We start from the raw sequence: 22,078 nt of genomic DNA, 5'->3' as shown, positions 1-22,078 counted from the left end.
AATTGGATTAATATGCTATTAGAAGGTCAGTAACAGTTCTGTTTAGAATTGATCCTAATTGTTAAACTCAACATTACTTAAACAGCTTAATTTTACTATTAAAGTAAAAATGTGAATGAACACAATTTGGACAAAACTATCTGGACACCTGGTCATAAGCTAGCTGGACATCCCATTCCAAAACCATGGGCATTAATATAGCAATCTGTAACAGCTTCAGCCACAAGATTTTGGAGTTCGTCTTTGGGAATTTCTGTCCATTCAGTCAAAATAGCATTGTAAGGTCAGGCATTAATATTAACTAGAAGGCCAGGCCTTAAAATGCACTGTTTTGTATAACTGTATATACTGTATATATACAGTACATATATATATATATATATATATATATATATATATATAAAGTGGGTGCAGTGGGAGTTGCTGTCAAACTTAGTAGGGGTGTCCGCATAGTTTTGGCCATAAAACATACAACAATCAGCCATAACATTAAAACCATTTTATCAGTTTTACAATTACTGACTGTAGTCCATCTGTTTCTCTGCATGCTTTGTTAGCCCCCTTCATGCTGTTCTTCAATGGTCAGGACCACTACAGAGCAGGTATTATTTAGGTGATGGATCATTCTCAGCACTGCAGTGACACTGACATGGTGGTGTGTTAGTGTGTGTTGTGCTGGTATGAGTGGATAAGACACAGCAGTGCTGATGGGAGTTTTTAAACACCTCACTGTCATTGCTGGACTGAGAATAGTCCACCAACCAAAAATATCCAGCCAACAGCGCCCCGTGGGCAGCGTCCTGTGACCACTGATGAAGGTCTAGAAGATGACCAACTCAAACAGCAGCAATAGATGAGCGATCGTCTCTGACTTTACATCTACAAGGTAGGAGTGTCTAATAGAGTGGACAGTGAGTGGACACGGCAGCGCTGCTGTGTCTGATCTACTCATACCAGCACAACACACCACCACCATGTCATTGTAACTGCAGTGCTGAGAATGATCCACCACCTAAATAATACCTACTCTGTGGTGGTCCTGTGTGGGCACTGACCATTGAAAAACAGAGTGAAAGCAGGATAAAACAGTATGTAGAGAAATAGATGGACTACAGTCAGTAATTGTAGAACTACAAAGTGCTTCTATATGGTAAGTAAGCTGATAAAATTGACAGTGAGTGTAGAAACAATGAGGTGGTTTTAATGTTATGGCTGATGTGTAATTTACACAAAAGCTACATTTTTAGCCTGTCACTTCTAGGACATCTTCCTCTTCTCCTTCTCCATTTGCTCGAATCTCCATAAGAACACGGGCAAGTCGGCTCCAGTCCTCAGAATGTGGCACTGCCAGCTGCTAAAATACACAAAACAAGAAACACATGAACAAATCTCGCATCTGTTTCAATCAGGAAACTTGATGAATAACCAGGTATACTACTTTTGACCTCAGAAGACTAATAATATAACACATATTGTAGTTAATTAATTAATTATTACATAGTATGTCAATGGATATACTATTTAAAAATCTGTCCTACCTCTCCAACATCGTAGACCCACACTCGACCCTCCGAATCACCTGCTGCAATTTCACGGCCTCCTGACGACCACCTAACCCGGTTCAAAGCACAAGAGCCCTCCACTGTAACACTTGCTGTAGGAACCTGGTAAAAAACAAGGATTTGTTATTCAAAATGTCATATCCGGCATAACTCAGGTGGCATGGCAGTAAAGTACACTAGCCCACTATAGCTGGTATCAACGGTTTGAATCCCCAGTGGTGCTATCAGCTGGTTGGGTGTCTACATACAGACAATACTGACTATGTCTGAGGGAAGGATGGCTGAGAACCTGCAATGGATTGGCAACCTATCTGAAGTGTGTTGATGCATTGTGACCAGAGATTCTAGGAAAGCCAGAATAAATCAGTGGTAAAAACATAAAATGAACTGTATTTTAACTAACTGGGACTTATGGCACAGCAATATAATACGCTTGCCCACCATAAATGGTTCCCAGCTTTTGAGCAACAGCTACCAGCCTGGCTGGCTGCTTAACAGGCACAACTGGCCGTGTCTGAGGGAGGGAAGGTCAGATAATGTTTCTCCTCATTGCTGCTGCAACAGCAACAGTGACTTTTGCTGTCTGGTCGAGGGACCCCAAAAGTTGTGATTCGTGGTACGGTTCTGTAAAAATCCTGGCTGGTGTAAAAAAAGTGGCCCACAACTTAACACATGTCGACAGAGGTGTGTATTAGTCTGCGGCACCTCCTCGGCAAGTATGTGGACACCTGACCATGAAACATGGACATTAATATGAAGTTGCCAACCTCACCCCACAATTTGGGGCTATAACAGTTTTTACTTTTCTGAGAATGGTTTCTGCAATATTTTGGACTGTGTGTGGGAATTTGTGCCCATGTATGCGTTTACACTACACAACTTTCAAGGTGTTCAGGTCGCTGTACAGTTCACACTACACAACTTGATCTCTTGTAATCGAGAGTATTTTAAATCGTTGTGTATTTCACACTACATGACTGATCGGCGATAGGGGGTCACAAAAACACGCGAGAAGTGATGAGGGGTTTAATGATACCACGCCCAAAAATGCACGCCAACAAGAAGCAAGTGATCCAAGCTGTTTGTGCGCTGATGCGTAGCGTAAAAGCAAGTAGGAAAAATAAATGAATCTGGGTGAAGGAGTGAATTTGGCTATGCAGCCAGCAGGGATTGTCTGTTCTGCAGAGAAAGTTGGAAGTCAAATAAATATTTTTTGCAATGCAACGTTGGTATTATGGTTTGGTGTGGATGATAAGTGACAAATAAAGTAAAGCTTGTGTGTGTGCCAATGTATTCTGATGAAAACTATATTATGCCCCTGCCCCACACATTTACAACTTCTCCCCCTTCTCCTCCCTTCTGTATCTTGTGTTCATAACAATTACAACCTGATCGCAACACTTTTCACACTACATGATTCTGAGTCACCGACAGGTTCAGATATTTAGCATGCTAGATATTTTTCTTGAGTCTGCAAGCACTTGGTGAGCCGCTCAGATCTAGTCATTAAACAGTTCACACATAGCAATCGAGAGCCAAGTTTTGAGCCCTGAGTGAACGCCAATTTGCCTCTGAGCTGCCACATCTATCAGGACAAAAATTGTGTAGTGTGAACTAAGCATTAGCCAACAGGGAATGTGTCAGATTAGGCATTAATATTAGATGGGAAGTCTAGCAATCTATGTTCTAATATGTCCAAAATGTGTTTAATGGAACTGAGTTCAGGGCTCTGTGCAGGCCAGTGAAGTTTCTCCACGCCATATGGTGTAAGTCTGGTCCAGCACAGCTAGCCATGAGCCTACTCACTTCTGTGTCATTATTGAGGTTCCAGAGATCTAAGTGACCCATTCCATCTACTGTGGCAAACAAAGCCGGATGCACAGGAGACCACATGACATCGTAGACATAGTCAGCATTGTCCTCAAAGGAGTAGAGTGGTTTGTTATGCTGTGAAAAAGAAAGAAAGAAGTCCAGAATTAAACACTATTAGATATACCAACCAAAAAGAATATGTACAGTCCTTACAGTACTGTGGAAAAAATAATTGCCCTCTTTCTAGTTGCCCCCTTTCCAGTCAATATGAATAATTTAAAGAACAATGTTACAAAGGAACAAATAATTTAGGAAACTAACTTATCTACAATGAATACATCTCACGAGAGAAAGTCGTGAGCCCTTGATTATACTGATGATACTTGATTAACCAGTTTACCAGGATGAAGCCAGTTTAGCTGAAACACAGCCGAAAGGCCCAGTAAAGGATTCATTTTTACCAAACAATCCTGGGAAATATAGAATTTCTACTAAAAGTAGGAGGTAATAAAGGTTTCTACAATCAGTTATTAAGTTGGGGGAGAAGTTGTTGTCCACATAGTTTGAGTGTCTTGCTTTAAATGTGCATAATATTTGTAAGGATTCAAACCCTGGATCTCAGCAGTAGTAGGCTAGCGTAATTTACTACTGTGCCATGTAATCGTCATATTTATTTAATAAAGTATTAAAACACACCTGCCTCTCAAACAAAAAAAGGTGAAATACAACACAGCACAACAAAATAAAACTCTTACTTTAGTTGACCACAGTTTGACGGTCCAGTCAAAGGATGAGGTAGTAAAGAGGTGGGAGAAATCAACAGAGCCCACAGCATTATGGCAGCTAATACCAGTCACTGGGCCCTGGTGCCCTTCAAACATCTGCCCGATACCAGCCTTACTATACACACAAAAAGTCAGAGTTGTGTAAATATGGTTTAAGTACAGTAATCTTTCATCTGGCACGGCTTGTTAACACACTGACCTGCCATGTCGTGAGGCTGTGTACACTGTCCCTTCTTCACTGCCGACCACAAAGTTATTCACATCACCAGAAGGAAAAGCCATTCCAGTAACGGCTACTACCTTAGACTTGTTATAGACCAGCTCCATGCTTTCCTGTAAAAAGAAAGATAAGTGAATAAGAGTTCTTATACAAGCACAAAATTGTACAAGAACTGAGCAGGACGTTTATTATGTTTAGCCTCTGCAGACGTGGTTTCTTAGTTTCTTAGTTGTGGGACGAAGGTGAGTTTAGAGTCTAAAGTTAATTATTTAATTCGATGGGAGTGCCATCCAGTTCTGGGTCTGGGTGTAAGCCCCATTTTGACAGAAGTTACAACCATTGTGCTTTCCATTGATAGTTTACAGCCGTTTAATGTTGACCACTGTGGATTTTGTTAATGTGAAGTTGCATTTGATGTTCAGTGTGTGAAGCCAGTACTTGTGTGTGAAGGTCATCAACGTATATGCTACTAAAACTATTAGGAGTGATTTCTTTAGCCACACTGTTCACATTTATTTCTATAAAAAGGAACAAAATTTCATCACATCAATGCAAACAGCTGATGTTAATTTATTTGATGCAGTTGTTGCACCTGTTGATATACATTTTGTTCATACATGTTTTTTTAAGTATATGAAATTACTGTTTTACTATATTAATTTTAATGTTTTGTGTTTGCTCATGCTCCAAATGTTTTATTATGACAAAGTATTTAATTACAGGACAACAGAAATATCAGTAGGGGGACAAAACCCTTTTTATGTTACTAATCAACACACTTAGACCAGGGGTGCCCAATATGTCGATCTGTATGTAAACTTTCTAGATTAGCAGTGCTTTAGGCGGGCTATGGTAACAATCTCAAATTGAAGAAACAGTGGCCACATTTGGTAGATTGCGTCTCATTCAAACAGGTCAGTGTGATTTACATGAAATGTGGCCACTGTTTCTTTAATCTGAGATTGTTACTAGAGCTATGCCTCAGCCCGCCTAAAGCACTGCTAATCTAGAGAGTTTTCATTCATCAGTAGCCAGTTTGTGTCATTTTTGCATTTTTCCTTTTATAACCTACACTGTTTGTGAAGATGAGTGCACAACCAAGCACAAGGAAACCAAAAACGCTTCGATTCCGACAAGAACACCGCAAAGACGGCTGTTTCATTCTTATTTGGAAGAAGCTGATGGAGAATATTCAGATCTTATGTTATATACAGAAATATTAACCCTACAATCTGACATTTATATGAAGTCAAGCGCCTCTGCTGGACAATTTTGGAACTTACTGGCTGAGGAAAAATATCCAAACATAGGAAAATGTGCCACACATTTGACAGCATTTTTGGATCAACCTACTTGTGTGAATCAGCCTTTTCCCAGATGAAAAAGTCTAAATATCCGTCCACGCTTTCTGATGAACACTTGGAAGCTGCTTGAGAATTGGTATCACCAGCTACTGTCCAGACTACATAAACCTGGCTGACACCATTCAGTGCAAATCATCAGAATAAGGTTAGTGTGATATTTCAGTCCTTCAATGCTAAATATCAATATAGGCAACTGAGACACATTTAAAAAAATTATGAGGCGAACCTTTTTAAAAAGTAGATCACGAGGACCCGTTGACTGAAATAGTAAATTTCAACCACAAAAGTATGAGCATCCCTGACTTAAACTGTTTGTCTGTTTACCTGTGGCTGAGAGAGCATGTCTAAACTCCATGAGCATAGCTTGCCATCTGTAGACACAGTGATCAGGTTGTTGGCGTTTTGGGTTCCCACCACATTTACACAGTACACAGGATGCTGCAGAAAGGAATGTGATCATGTAATGTTTTTCATACGCAGGACTAATTACCGTAGATCAATCATGCATGCTGGTACATCTGCAGTTGCAATCAGAAATATTCAATCTGACTCATCTTAAAAGGTATTACGGTGATGTGTATGGAATTGAATTATGAGTTAAAACAACTAGTAAAAAACATCTAGTTCTCTTTACAACTATTATTGTACTATTATTTAACCCCCAGCCTCAGTACTTGGTGGAGCATCATTTTGCCTTGGTAACCTCTAATAAGCTATTTTAGTAAATGCTAAAAAGCCTTTGACACCTCTTTAGTGGAATCTTTAACCATCTTTCTCATGTAAAAGCTTTAAGGTTCATCGAGATTTGATGTTTTGTTTTTTTTGGGCTGCATCTGCTTACTTTAAATCTCACCTAAGATTTTAGCACTGAAGGCATAACATTCCTCCTCCAAATGCCTCTGTATTTTTTTGTGAATTCATGATGTCAGAAAAAAACATCCCCCATCACCACTGACCCACCTCTATGCTTGGCCATGGGGACAGTGTTCCTCTGGTCAACATTATTGTCACCCTTGATTGTTTAGTATAAAAAGCCAATATCTTCAGAAATAAGAGAACATGTACCAACTTTGTATATTTTAATAGCATGTTTAAATACAATCAACAAAACGGTTGATCTATCAACACACATGCTCTCTTGTCTTTGCCATTGTGGACAAGGAACAGGCAATAAAACCTTGGTGGCTATTTTAAGCACCAAAGCCACCATTTATAGGCTAATTAGGTACATGTGAGCATTGTCAGAGTGGGGACAGGTGAGTCTAATTTCTAATCAATCGAGGGTTTGTCAGATTTCTTCCTTGGTTTCAAACTGTACAAAGGGTGCCATTATTCGTGCCCTGGCATTGCTTTCAATTTAGCATCCTTTTTATGTGGTGTATTTGATATTCAAGGGTGCCAATAATAAGGGCCACCACAACATAAGCCTCATCTTTACTGTGCCAGACAAACCTCTGATCCAAATGGGCCAAACAGTTCCTGTTTTAATTTGTCACTCCATAGAACTGTGTCCCATAACTCTAAAGGTCTATACAAATTTCTTCTGGCATACTTCAGTTGACCCTTCCTGTGCTTCTTGGTCAAAAGTGGTGTGCAGTATAGTAACTAACTAATAAATAACTAATAAAGACTAATAAAGGGGGGAGAGTGAATATTTCTGATTGCAACTGTTGACTGATGCTAAGATTCTACTTATATTTCATCATATAAAATTTTTGTTAATCATTGTTAATATAGTCTATATTACGGTCATGTATTCTTACAGTATGAGCAGCAGCAGAGAGAGGTGTCCTTTGGACCGGAGTCCTCCTGTGGTTTCGATTGTCCCACAGTGCTATCTGGCCAGAGTAGGTCCCCCCAACCACTAGGTTTGGATGAAACTGTGCAAAGCACACTGACATCACAGAGGACTGCAAGAAGAGAGATATGACTTAGACAGTTAAACAACATATACAGTATGTATTATTAGTTAATAACATTTACACTATATTGACAAATGTTAGTGGACACATGGCCCTGAGCTTGTTGGACATCCCATTCCAAAACCATTGACATTTTTAAGGAACAGCCTTGTGACTATAGTAACCTTAACTCTGTTGAAAAGGCTTGCCACAAGATTTTAGGTTATGTCTTTGTTTCCTTTTCCCAATTGCAGATTTTAATGCCCATAGCTTTGGAAAATGTTGTCCAACAAGCCCATGGTCAGAAGTCCACATACTTTTGGCCATGTAGTGTATCTAACCAAACAATTCGGCAGTTTTCTTCATGGATAAGTTTAAATAGAACCAAATTAGTAGTTTAATGTATTTAAAATGTCATAATGTGCATTACAAGCAAAAAACAAAACAAAACAGACCTGGCAGTGGAATATGTATTCTGGGGTCGTTTTCTTAAACTTCATGTTCCAGACAAGCACAACACCATCCGGTTCATGTGGAGCATCCTCGTTGGCATTGTATGAAGCCACCAGTAATTCTGAATACTGAAAACAGAGATATGATTTTGTAGAACTTTGGTAAATAAAGAAAATTGAAAGTAGCCAGCCACAGTTGACTAATTTTTTATTATCAGTAAATGTTGTTTAATGAGAAAAGGCATTAGGTTTCTTCGAATATTTGCAAGAAACAGACAGAGAAATCTGGACCAATGACGTTATGGTGTTTGTAAATAACAATCAATTTAGTGGCATAAACTAGAAGGTCAATGATCTACCGGTTATATAGAAGTAAAGAGAATAGAGTTTTGGTTTATACAGACACTGTGAAGGCATTGATCCAATTTTTAGAATTGTATTAGAGTTGTTCTAGTTTTTTAAATAGAATATTTAGTGAAACAACCACCTAACCACCCATAGTTTTAAAACAGATGCAAAAGCATTAAGTTTAATTGACAAACAGGGTTTACTATAAATCTGTTGTTAGTATCTGGCTGTGTGAAAGAATGACAGTGGTTTTAATGACACCGATGGGAGTTGGGACAGTAAGAAAAATGTAAATTTGAAAATCTTTTTTAGCAAATGGATGTCCTTAAAGAAGACAAACTAGAAGGCATCATATGTTGTTCCAAAATGCGTTATGTACACCTCAGTATCAATGGCACTTTCACAGATTACCCCAAGTTACCCCTGTTATTGGCACTAACACAGTCATACCAAGACAGACTCTGACAAATAAACTTTGCATTGGTAACAATCTGCATAGTCCTTTTCCAAATCAATTTCGAAATCAAAACGTGAACTTGTCAGACCTCATCAGATGAGCTTGAGACAGCTGGCATTTTTGGCTGGTGTTGATATATGGCTTTTACTTTGTAAAGTGGTGTTATTACATTTATAGATTCAGTGATGTAACTGTGTCTACTAACGAGAAGAACACTCCATATATTTTCACATGCATTTGTTGACAAACTGGAGAATCTATCCTTAAAGACTCAGACTTAAGTGGTTACTGCTTTTGTTCCAAATTATTATACAATCACCTGTTAGCATCACTTAAAATTACATAATTTTTTTAAATTTAATTATGCATTTTCTCCCTTTTTCTCCCCATTTTGCGTGGTCAATTTGCGTTCTGCTGCTGTGGATCCTTCGTTTGAGGAGGGTATATTTACTGCTCACCTGCCAGGAATGCGTGCACAGTCCTAGTGGACCCCTTCTTTACGCCCGTGCTTCTGCACAGACACCTCTCTCTGCTAACCAGGGTCCTTGCACAATGTGTGAAGACCCCACCCACTTAGTCTGGTCATTTCCCCTACCCAGCAGACACAGTGGCCAATTTTGTGTCTGCTGCAGGCACTGCCAATTGTGCCCACTAGATGTCGCTCAGTCAACCGGTAGCAGAGCTGAGATTCTAACCGGGGTATTCAGAATCTTGGCAATGGTGTTCTAGCGATATATCTCTCTGCGCCGCCTGGGCGCCAAAATCATATACAGATCCTTCTCAAAAAATTAGCATATTGTGATAAAGTTTATTATTTTCCATAATGTAATGATAAAAATTAAACTTTCATATATTTTAGATTCATTGCACACCAACTGAAATATTTCAGTCTTTTATTGTTTTAATACTGATGATTTTGGCATACAGCTCATGAAAACCCAAAATTCCTATCTCAAAAAATTAGCATATCATGAAAAGGTTCTCTAAACGAGCTATTAACCTAATCATCTGAATCAACGAATTAACTCTAAACACCTGCAAAAGATTCCTGAGGCTTTTAAAAACTCCCAGCCTGGTTCATTACTCAAAACTGCAATCATGGGTAAGACTGCCGACCTGACTGCTGTCCAGAAGGCCATCATTGACACCCTCAAGCAAGAGGGTAAGACACAGAAAGAAATTTCTGAACGAATAGGCTGTTCCCAGAGTGCTGTATCAAGGCACCTCAGTGGGAAGTCTGTGGGAAGGAAAAAGTGTGGCAGAAAACGCTGCACAACGAGAAGAGGTGACCGGACCCTGAGGAAGATTGTGGAGAAGGGCCGATTCCAGACCTTGGGGGACCTGCGGAAGCAGTGGACTGAGTCTGGAGTAGAAACATCCAGAGCCACCGTGCACAGGCGTGTGCAGGAAATGGGCTACAGGTGCCGCATTCCCCAGGTCAAGCCACTTTTGAACCAGAAACAGCGGCAGAAGCGCCTGACCTGGGCTACAGAGAAGCAGCACTGGACTGTTGCTCAGTGGTCCAAAGTACTGTTTTCGGAAATCAAGGTGCCAGAGTCTGGAGGAAGACTGGGGAGAAGGAAATGCCAAAATGCCTGAAGTCCAGTGTCAAGTACCCACAGTCAGTGATGGTCTGGGGTGCCATGTCAGCTGCTGGTGTTGGTCCAATGTGTTTTATCAAGGGCAGGGTCAATGCAGCTAGCTATCAGGAGATTTTGGAGCACTTCATGCTTCCATCTGCTGAAAAGCGTTATGGAGATGAAGATTTCATTTTTCAGCACGACCTGGCACCTGCTCACAGTGCCAAAACCACTGGTGAATGGTTTACTGACCATGGTATTACTGTGCTCAATTGGCCTGCCAACTCTCCTGACCTGAACCCCATAGAGAATCTGTGGGATATTGTGAAGAGAAAGTTGAGAGACACAAGACCCAACACTCTGGATGAGCTTAAGGCCGCTATCGAAGCATCCTGGGCCTCCATAACACCTCAGCAGTGCCACAGGCTGATTGCCTCCATGCCACGCCGCATTGAAGCAGTCATTTCTGCAAAAGGATTCCCGACCAAGTATTGAGTGCATAACTGAACATAATTATTTGAAGGTTGACTTTTTTTGTATTAAAAACACTTTTCTTTTATTGGTCGGATGAAATATGCTAATTTTTTTAGATAGGAATTTTGGGTTTTCATGAGCTGTATGCCAAAATCATCAGTATTAAAACAATAAAAGACCTGAAATATTTCAGTTGGTGTGCAATGAATCTAAAATATATGAAAGTTTAATTTTTATCATTACATTATGGAAAATAATGAACTTCATCACAATATGCTAATTTTTTGAGAAGGACCTGTATATATATATATATATTTTTTTACCTAATTACCAGCCCATTCTATTGTTTGGAATGTGTTGCAGGCCTGAAATACGTGAATGGATGTATATTAACAAAAGCAATGAAGTTAACCAGACAAATCATGAAAAATCTTGGGTTCATACTGTATGCAATAAAATTAAAGTCAAAGTGAATTTAAGAAAATGTGTGTTTTTTGAAATGTGCATTTTTTATACTGTCCAAACTTTTTAATGATTTGGGGTTGTAGATTAAATTGCTTGCTTACCTGCGGTGACCAATCCAGACAGGTGACGACTCGATGTTTTGCCCACTGCTCATCATAGAACTGACGGCTAAAGGACAGATTTAATCCTGCCTGTGTGTCCCTAATAAGCAAAAATTAAGTCAGTATTAGTTCAATGTAAAGACATTTAATGACACTACATTACCGAAAGTATGTGGACACCTATTCTAAATAGAAAAGCTTGCATCTTAATAGAATGGGTTATGTTAAATACCTCAATGACTTTTAATATGACACTGTCATGGATGTCACCACTCTCAAATGCTCTTTACAAGAAAAGAGAAAATCTAGGCCGCACAAGCTCAGAAAACAAGACTAGCAATTAAAAAGCACATACAAATCATTTGTTTAGTTTTTTCTTCATTTTAACATGCCTACAGAGTTATAAATGGCTTTTGGAAGCAATGTTAGCACAACTTTGGGTTAAGCTTCTCCTGTTTCAGCAAGACATTGCCCCGGCACAAAGCTTTGTCTATAAAACAGCTTACAAGTAGTTTTAGAAGGACCTGCTCAAAGCCCTGACTGTAAGCTTATCCAACACCTTTAGCATCCATAAGATTGTTATCTATATGTCAGGCCTCAATCTAGAACATCAGTGACCAAGCCTAAATTTATTCAAAAATCTAGTGAAAAGGTAATTTCCTGTTTCAGTATGACTGTGCCCCTGTGCACAAAGCAAGGACCAGAAAGTCATGGTCATCCTGACCTCAACAATACTGAACACCTTGAGAGGAACTGGAACCTTGATTGCGAATGTTTTTAAAAAAAATATTTTGTTTATGCATTTTCTCCCCTTTGTCTCCCTTTTTTAACACGTCCAATTGCCAGATTGTGTCATGCTTCCTCTCCACCAATGCCGATCCCTGCTCTGATTGAGGAGAACGAAGCTAACCCACACCCCCCTCCGACACGTGGGCAGCATGCCTTATGCATCTTATTACCTACACTTTGACGAGTGCAGTGCAGCTCAGCACTGTGTACGGAGAGACACACCCTGAGAGCACTGTTTTCTCATCTCTGTGCAGGCGCCATCAATCAGCCAGCAGAGGTTGTAATTGCATTAGTTATGAGAGAGAGACCCCATCTGGCTTAATCCCATCCATATCTAAACAACAGGCCAATCGTTGTTCATGTGGCTGATGTATTCGAGATCCCAGCTCTGGTTCCAGCGTATGTTTTTACCGCTGAGCCACCGGAGCTGCCCAGGTTTTCTAATCCAACAACAGTGCCTGACCTCACCAATTCAAATTCAAAACACAAAATCTTGTGTGTAGTGTAAAAGAAGTCATGGAGAAGTGAATGCAGATATTAATTCCCTTGGTTTCAAGCTCAAGGTCAGATGTCCACATACTGCAGGCGATATAGTATATATAGCAATTCTAACAAGCAATGTCCTGACCCTTCTCTCTCCTCCATGTCACGCCCACTGTAGTCAAAAAATATATCAGAGTCCTCAGCTAGTGCCCGCTCCATCACCCGAATGCTACGGTCGAAGAACAGCAGGAAATCCTCAGAGTGAACGACTTGCTGCTTCTCCTCCTCTGTGAGCTCTCTAGGATGATCTACGAAACAATACTGCATTTGTCATAACACTGTTTCTTATTATAAAACTAAACAGTATTGGATTAAAAGGTCATTCCTACCCTGCTTGGTCTCCTGAGTTTGTTCTTCCTGATGTTCATCTGAATCCAGTTTAGGTTTGTCTGATGGGATCTCCTCATCCTCTTCTTCTTCTGTAAAAATAAGAGTCATTTTAGAAGATCTAAAACTGAAGATCAAAAACAGTGCATATTTAAAAGTTGGGAGTTTTGTAATGCAATAAAAAAAAGAACATTTTCAATCTTTCTTTAAGTAAAAGTATAGAATAGCAGAAATTTCCAGAGAGATGTCAAAAGCTATAGCTTTATAAATCACTAAGGTGGAATTAAAAGCCTTTGCCACAATATATATATTTGTCCCATAGAAGCCCCTGGGTTTGATTCCTAGGTGCAGTGGTATGGGTCCTTTCTCTGTGGAGTTTGCATGTTCTCTCTGTATCTGAGTGGCTTTCCTCCGGACGCTCCAGTTTCCTCCCACAGTTAATAGACATGCAGGCAGGCAAATTGAAGATTCTAATATTGGCCTTAGATGTGTGTGTGTATGTGGGTTAAGGTGAATGTGTTTGTATGTCTACCCTGCGATAGACTGGCACCCTGTCCACGGTGTTTCTGTGTGCCTTGCGACCAGCTTAGAAAGTAAGTGAGGATGTTTATTGGAATGTTTAATTAACATTTCACATGCATATGGATGCTGACCATTTCTTAAGCTTTACCTTCAGAGTGATCTAGTGCTACAGGAGTCTGGGTCTCTTTACAGTATGTCACAAGTTCCTTGGGCATGTAATCAACCTGAACAATCTTTGATGCTCCAAGTCTCCGCATCCTGCAACTACAGAAGAGAACAGCAGGAATTTCAACAGACCTTCTATCCTATTCGTATTGGGATATACAAACTATAACCTGAATTCTCACCCATGCTCGCAGTCTTCTAGGAGCTGAAGAGCTGAGGGGTCTGTATCCCACTGCAATGTCCTGAACACACATGTACAATTTGACATACAGGTGTACAAGAGAGAAGAAGATACATGATTAGTCAATAAAGCAGTTTAGAATGGAATCGAATTCAGTAAATTTCACTGTCTAACTCACAGATAAATACAATGGTGCCATCCAAGAACAAGGAGACCCGGTTCAGGTAGAAAACACATAAAAAATCAACATACTTTTGACTTTCCTGCTTACTTATATCTGCTTTGCTCATTAAGAGGTGTAAAAAAAGGTTTAGTTGTTGAGAATGTAATATAAAGCAACCAAAGTGTCAAATTAAAAACATAAAATCATTTTTTTTCTTGTGTGGTGTAAATGTAAGACTTCCAGGGGTTTAAACCCAAGGCTGGGCTCATAAATACAGAAGGTGCATGGTATTGTGTGAACCTAGCAACTGGGGGGAGCGAGCTTAAATAATTGCACCCTTAATGTTGGTACCAAGCACTGTTAAATAGGAGGGTTGCATCATTAAGGTCATCAGGAATAAAAACTGTACCAAATCAAGTATTGTTATATTGTAATAGTTGTAGCACATGCTTCTTTGTGTTCTTTTATACGTTTGTTGTGGGCTTACTAAAAAAATCCCTGCTTAATTATTAAAGGTTGGCTGGGTGCCTCACTAACAGGCACAATTGACTAATACCTGCAGCAGACAAAATTGGCCTCCAGTCTGCTGGGTAGGAAAGACCGGACTAAGGGGTGGGGTTATCAACGCTCTGTAAGAACCTTGGGATCAAAACTCAAATCTGAATCAGCTGGAACTTGGGTGACTCTTTTATACCTGTTCATCAGTTCAAGTTTAATGTCAAACACAGTCATGGACAATTTTCTCCAATTTACCTCACTTGCATGTCTTTGGACTGTGGGAGGAGACCGGAGCTCCCAGAGGAAACCCACACAGACACGGGGAAACTCCACACAGAAATGACACCTTCTTGCTGTGAGGCGGCAGTGCTACCCACTTAGCCACTGTTCTGCCCCCTACATATTAATAAGACTGGCTACTGTTGTGCACCACTGTATGTCCCAATTATGTAGTCACATAAAAAACAAATCCTGCCATAACATACACACGCTTCAATATTAAAATGTCCCCAGAGAAGGTGCAGAGAAAGTGCAGTGGCAAGAAAATTAACAAATCACTATTTGTTGTTGTATAATTACACCTGCCAGTAGATGTCACTGTGTATCAGACAGAGGGGACAGTAAGTAAGAGAAAAGAAGGAATTCGGCTCAGTAAAGTATTCATTCTTTAGTGCAATTACACCTACAAAATACAACATTATTGAAATAAAGAAGGAAATAATAGAGAAATATGAGAGTTATTGTTGTTTCTGGTAGATACATTTTATAAAAAAAGAAGGAAATTTATTATGGTGTATGGTACAGAACACATACTGTACTGAAATGTGATGTGTCTTTATGTACAGTACAGTACTACTACTGTGTATTGTTGTTTATTATTGTTTATTACAGTAATGTCTATTCTATAATTTAAGATTTAAGGGAAAATATACTTATTACGTATTTATAACAAAAAGACCTTTTAAGACATTAGAAAGGTTAGGTGGGGGGGGGGGGGGTTTGGGAGGTCTGGTATGGATTAATTCTGTTTACATGATTTCTTATGGGAAAAATAGGTTTAACTAACAAACATTTTGACTTAAGAACAGTCCTTTGAAACCAATTAAATTCGTAAGTCAAGGGTCTACTGTATTTCTAAAATACAATGAATTTGGTAAATTGAAACATTTGAAATGTCCTATTTTCTTGGTTTGATGAAGGTTCAAGAGAATAAACAAATCACAGATTACTGCATTTTACTAAATGGTCCAGCTTATCTGCAAATGTGGTTTGCACTTTTAGGCCATGTAGTGTATCTGAAGCATAGTAGTGACTAGTAGTAAAATACACCAGAACTGCACCAAAATCTCACAATATGACCTCACTTCCTGTGTTTAAAAAATTGTGAAAGACATACTTGTATACTTTGGGTTTCGTACCTGGTCATACCGCCTCCATTCACTGACTCCTGGCTCCCGGCCTCACTGGACGTGCTCACTGATAGCGAAGAGGGAGACATAGGGGTTGGGACTAAATAATGAAAATAACAGGTATCCCATGTTAAAGGCTGCAGCGGCTGTACTGAGGACCAGCACAGGCAGAAAGAGCCAAAGCAAAATCAACATGATGAATCAAAATGGTTAAAGCAAAGAGAAAAGAAAGAATTAAAAAGGAAACAAAGGGAGAAATTGTCAAAGAATTATTATTTTCTGATACACTTTGAGAATGCACTTGTATACAAAGCGGTGGAAAACAAATGTCCCCCTTCCTGATTTCCTGTATTTTTGCATATACACTGATGAGCTAAACCATTAGGACCACCCCCTACAAATGTGCATGGCAATTTATTTTTTTTATTTTTTTTGCATTTTCCCCCCAATTTTCTCCCAATCTAGTCGTCCAATTACCCGATTGCATTGACTGAGGAGAGCCGTGACTAACACACGACTCCTCCGACACGTGAGCAGTACCCGGCTGCATCTTCACACCTGCCCAAGGCGAGTTCATATGTGGATCAGCTTTGTGTACGGAGAGACACACCATGATCACACATTATCCCTTTTCTCTGTGCAGGTGCAATCAGCCAGCAGAGGTTGTAAATGCATAATTTATGAGGAATCCTCTCCGGCACCCTTCCCTTAACAACAAGCCAATCGTTATTATTAATCGTTATAGTGTAGGTGCCCAGCATGTTGGACAACAGCGCTGAGATTCAAACCGATGAGTTTGAAATGTCAGCTCTGGTGTGTTAGCATATTTTACCGCTGTGCCACCTGAGCACCCCAGCAATGCCTTTTTCCTAACACTTAAGCATGTAATGGTCAAAACTGGATATCGAAGCAATAAAAGGAGGTTGATGATCATATACTGATGGTAAATCCTGCTTTCTCCAAGATTATGTGGATGGCTGGCCATGCATGCACTTTTTACCTGTGGAACAGATTTCACCAGGATGCACTATAGGATGATCTATCTTGCATTGCATAAAACTGAAGGACCTGCTGATAATGTCCTGTTACCAGATGGACTACCACAGGACTCCTACAGATCTCGGTAAGTCAATGCTGTTTTAACAATAAATTAGGCAAGTGGTCTTAATGTTTTGCCTGATTGATGTATGTCTTAATAGAAAGTTTCAGGTTCTCATAAGAAATTTAATATGAGACAAGAAGAACATGGGGAAATTTATTTTAATGATTATTTAATTACTGCCACACAGCCCCATTTGGAAAGACTTAGCACTGTTGCAAGTTTTCCCCATTTACAATAAACAGTCATTGAAATCAATGCTGTAGTTTGCAGGTGTCCCAAAGCCTTAGAAATGGCATCATGACCCTTTACAGGCATGATCATGGCATAGTGTTAACCAGTCAGCCTATGTCACATCACTGAAAAGAACAATCAAACTTGTAGGGTGCTTAGTGGTGCAGCATCAGTACGCTTTTAGTGCTTGTGCCAAACCCAGATAAAATGAGGAAAGTTGCATCAGAAAGGGTATCTAATATGACCAATGTGACGCAATGTTTTGACCCTAACTATGGTATTGGCTGTCTTACCAACCTTTCTTTAGAGCTTTGAAACAATTAAGCGTTTCATTAACCGCCTTATTCTGGTTAGGGTCGCGGCGCTGGGTGCAAGGCAAGAATTTCCTGGACAGGGCACAAATCCATCACAGGGCTTTGGCCAACACACTTTGACATGTCTGTATAAACTCTAAACTGATTGAGGCACTGCTATATCATCATATTTTACACTTTGGTTACATTCATGACCAGACAGGTAGTTACAGGTTACACATGATTCATCAGTTCAAGTTCAGTGTCAAACACCAGCACAGGCAATTTAGTATCTCCAATTCACCTAACTGACATGTCTATGGACTGTGGGAGGAAACCGGAGCTCCCACAGGAAACCCAAATACAGGGAGAGCAAGCAATTCCTGTAAAGGGTTTGTTTCCTGTAAAGAATGTATTAATTTAACTGGCTCTTTTGTAGCAGAACCGACGGACGTGGTGGGTTACCAAAAATGTAATACTGACTCTTTCCTGAACCAAATGTAACTGTCTTTACATAGTTAAAAAATTCAGGACAGTACTTCTATAACCAAACCCTTTCCAGTAACCATATGTTTAATCAGATCACATCTGAGGTCCTGCAGCAGTGCTGTGAGCCTGAGGCTGTTCCACCATCAGAGACATTCCTGCTGTACTGTTGGTTAACATAGAAATCTTAACTTAATCGCACTTAAATTGTCAATGTTTCCAAAAACTAACCACTAGACCTAGGTTATCAGAGATTGACCTGATATTATGTTGGACTCTTTGTGATAAGTTCATCATGCACTGGATAGGTGTGATTTCTTGTTTTAAATTGGTTAAACTCCATATTTATGCTTATGGTTTTAGAATAGGATGTCAACCAAGCCCATGGTCAAGTGACCACATTCTTTTGGCCACTTTAAATAAGTAGATTGTACCTTCTTATACAGTTGATAGCAGATTGTCAAATATTATCAAATGTTTTGCACATGATTGAAATGCAAAAATACAGAAGAAAATAAAAGGTCCAGTTGAAGTGGGTGTCATTTGTCCAATAAACCTAATATTCTGTGTGTGCACCACTGTAAGGCTGCAGTTATTGAACTTATATAGTAAAGTTTACCATGCATAAATTAGAACTAAAAAATTCACAATACACAATGTTTTCTCATGTATAAATGCACACATCTTCAAAACAAGTAAAATACCTAAAGGTGGTTCTGGTGAAATTCCGATGCTCTGCAGAAGAGCCTCTGTCTCTTTTCTTTTCCGGTCAAGATCGGACTCTTCTGATGTATTCTCTGCTTTTTGCTGTACCTCTGACTGTACCATGTAGAAAACAAGCAAAATTTCAACAAAGAAAGACATCTAAAAGACCGGATCATTGACTTAAAAATGATCTTTTAGAAAAAAGTTTATTTATTGAATGCGATTTTTAGCACCTCTTTCTTTTTTCTCTCCTCCTCCTTTCTTTTCTTTTCCTCTCGAATCTGGGCAAGACGCTGTTTTTTGCGCTCAAGTTCAGCTTTCAGGTCGCCTCTGTCAGACATCTTGAGATATACTGTTTACACAAAACATACAAAGGTTAGTAATTACAAGATTAAAAGCTCCTCTCTCTCTCATACACACACACATTGGTAAAAGGGGATGAGAACAGTATGCAACCACTTTTGCTTTGATCTTAAAAATGTATAAATGAATAGGTTAAGTAAAAAAATTTATCAAGTTTGCCGCTCAGGTGGCGCAGCGGTAAAAACACACGCTGGAACCAGAGCTGGGATCTCAAATACACCGTAGCGAATCTCAGCTCTGCCTTGCCGGCTGAGGATGAGCGGCCACATGAACAACAATTAGCCTGTTGTTCATATGGGTGGGACTAAGCCGGATGGGGTCTTTTATATATATATATATATACTGTATATATATATATATATATATATATATATATATATATATATATATATAAATTAATCACGTTTTGGATGTCTAAAAAATCTTGTGCTAACTGCACCTGGTTTTACTATAAAACGTTTTCACTAGTTGGGTCGAGCAGAAATGTTAGTACAGGAGAAGTAGCTGCCTCAAGCTGTAAGGAACAAACTGATTGAGCTACAGTAGAATGGAAAAAGCTACTGCAATATGATGTTTGTTCCATTTAATGCATTCAGGCAGGCAGCATATTTATTTGATGGTCAGATGGTAAAATATAAAAACCACTCCAGAGAATGTGCTTGCTTGTGATGATATCAGACTTCGGGTGAGTGTTTGGGTACTGTCAAACAACTTATACGGTTGTTAACTCTAGAGGCATTTTAGTGGTGAGTGTGGCAATCAACGATGACATATTTTCCTTTCTGTAGGATTCTCCTCATTAAGCCTCACAGCTAAACTGTTGACATTTCTTTACTTTTTCCTTTGACAATGATAACAATGTAGACTATCGGGGCACCTCTAACTGGACAGAAAAACCAAAAACATGGACCAAAAACATGTCATTCTATGACAGAGCAACAAGGATAGTCATGAAGCTATTTTACAGAGGTTGCATGACTGCCAGATTGTCCCATGGTCTCTGATTTTATAGTCCCTGACATACACCGATCAACCATAACATTAAAACCACCTCTTTGCTTCTACACTCACTGTCCATTTTATCAGCTCCACTTACCATATAGAAGCACTTTGTAGTTCTACAACTACTGACTGTACTCCATCTGTTTCGCTGCATGCTTTGTTAGCCCTCCTTCATGCTGTTCTTCAATGGTCAGGACCACCACAGGACCACCACAGAGCAGGTATTATTTGGGTGGTGGATGATTCTCAGCACTGCAGTGACAATGACATGGTGGGTGTGTGTTAGTGTGTGTTGTGCTGGTATGAATGGATCAGACACAGCAGTGCTGCTGGAGTTTTTAAACACCTTACTGTCACTGCTGGACTGAGAAAAGTCCACCGACCAAAAAAATATCCAGCCAACAGCGCCCCGTGGGCAGCGTCCTGTGACCATTGATGAAGGTCCATATGATGACCAACTCAAACAGCAGCAATAGATGAGCGATCGTCTTTGACTTTACATCTACAAGGACTACTTCAACTAGGTTGAAGAGTCTAATAGAGTGGACAGTGAGTGGATACGGTGTTTAAAAATTCCAGCAGCACTGCTGTGTCTGATCCATTCATACCAGCACAACACACACTAACACACCACCAACATGTCAGTGTCACTGCAGTGCTGAGAATCGTCCTGTGGGGGTCCTGACCATTGAAAAACAGCATAAAGGGGGCTAACAAAGTGTATATCCCATTTTAAAAGTTCCATGTCATTTATTATGGGTTAAACATGTATTAATACTATTGTTGTTAGCCTATTATGAATGATAGGTATGAATGCCTGGTATGAATGAGTACGTAATGTTTTTACGTACTCATTCCTTGATCGTGTCCATAGCACCTTAATCACTTTAACCTGCATAGCACCTTCATATTAATCTGCACCTTAATATGTATATTGTTTTTAGCTACATATCTTGTTTATAGTATAGATTATAGATCCTGTTCATACCACTGCTATTTACCCACTGTAAATAATGTATATATCATAAATACTGTATATCCTGCACTTTCTGCTTAGTGCACTTCTGGTTAGATGCTAAACTGCATTTCGTTGCCTTGTACTTGTATGTGTAATGACAATAAAGTTGAATCTAATCTAATCTAATCTAATATATTAATAATCATTATTATAAAACAAAGTTTGTCTGTTCCTATTGACCAAAGATGATGCCGTGTTCACAATACATATACATAGGGAGTAATCTGTTTCCATCGACGAAAGATTAAAGACAAACACTGCTAAAACATTTCAACATTTCATTGTAACGGCAATTTCATAGTCGTTTTATTTAAAGTCGCCGGTTTATTATAATGTTTTACGAATTATAAAGACAATACAAAGGAGAATTTAGCTGCTTTACTCGAGCCGACACAGTGAAACACTGGATATTAAAACAGACTTAAATAAAAACACATATACAAGAGAATAAAAACAATAAAACATTAACATTCATGTAAACTGTACCTTTGTTTTCTTCCTTTATGCACGTTGTGATCAGCGTTTTTCGTGGTTGATAGAGACTGGCCCTTAAATAAATGACAAAAAACCCCCAGGTATAATCCCAAACGACTCGCCAATTACTAAATAGTACGCTATAAAGGGGCAGAAGCTAACTACGTAGGGCGCATAAAAAGGGAGCAAGGGAGGCGTTGTAAACTGAACCTTTTGTTACGCCTTAGAAAATTCAGCATCAGCATCAGCAGCATCCTGATCAAGACCGGAAGTGGCCGTTCGGTTA

At 39.4% G+C, this 22,078-nt stretch overlaps 1 protein-coding gene across 1 annotated transcript; it reads right to left on the bottom strand.

The window, feature by feature from the left end:
- Window positions 1-1,199: 1,199 nt before the first annotated feature.
- Window positions 1,200-22,053, bottom strand: dync1i1 (dynein, cytoplasmic 1, intermediate chain 1). The gene is made up of 17 exons (XM_062991946.1): window positions 21,805-22,053; window positions 19,169-19,287; window positions 18,935-19,049; window positions 16,128-16,218; window positions 14,050-14,109; window positions 13,851-13,966; window positions 13,183-13,272; window positions 12,939-13,101; window positions 11,522-11,621; window positions 8,100-8,225; window positions 7,507-7,653; window positions 6,068-6,181; window positions 4,359-4,492; window positions 4,130-4,274; window positions 3,369-3,509; window positions 1,539-1,664; window positions 1,200-1,351 (listed from the first exon to the last, which is right to left on the bottom strand). The coding sequence occupies exons 2-17, from the start codon at window positions 19,274-19,276 to the stop codon at window positions 1,244-1,246; spliced, it is 1,884 nt and encodes a 627-aa protein (XP_062848016.1). The 5' UTR covers window positions 19,277-19,287; window positions 21,805-22,053; the 3' UTR covers window positions 1,200-1,243.
- Window positions 22,054-22,078: the final 25 nt, after the last annotated feature.

The sequence above is a fragment of the Trichomycterus rosablanca genome, chromosome 3 (genome assembly GCF_030014385.1).
Source record: "Trichomycterus rosablanca isolate fTriRos1 chromosome 3, fTriRos1.hap1, whole genome shotgun sequence".
NCBI classification, from domain to species: Eukaryota; Metazoa; Chordata; class Actinopteri; order Siluriformes; family Trichomycteridae; genus Trichomycterus; species Trichomycterus rosablanca.
The sequence above is the reverse complement of the archived record's forward strand: the minus strand, read 5'-3'. Positions and strand labels throughout refer to the sequence as shown.

Coding starts and splice junctions, on each gene's coding strand:
- dync1i1 (XM_062991946.1), bottom strand. CDS start 19,276: ATGTCTGACAGAGGCGACCTGAAAGCTGAACTTGAGCGCAAAAAACAG. Junction 14,110..16,127: donor AATGGAGGCGGTATGACCAG/GTACGAAACCCA, acceptor ATGTGTGTTCAG/GACATTGCAGTGGGATACAG. Junction 6,182..7,506: donor TCTCTGCTGCTGCTCATACT/GTAAGAATACAT, acceptor TCCTTTCTGCAG/CATCCTGTGTACTGTGTAAA.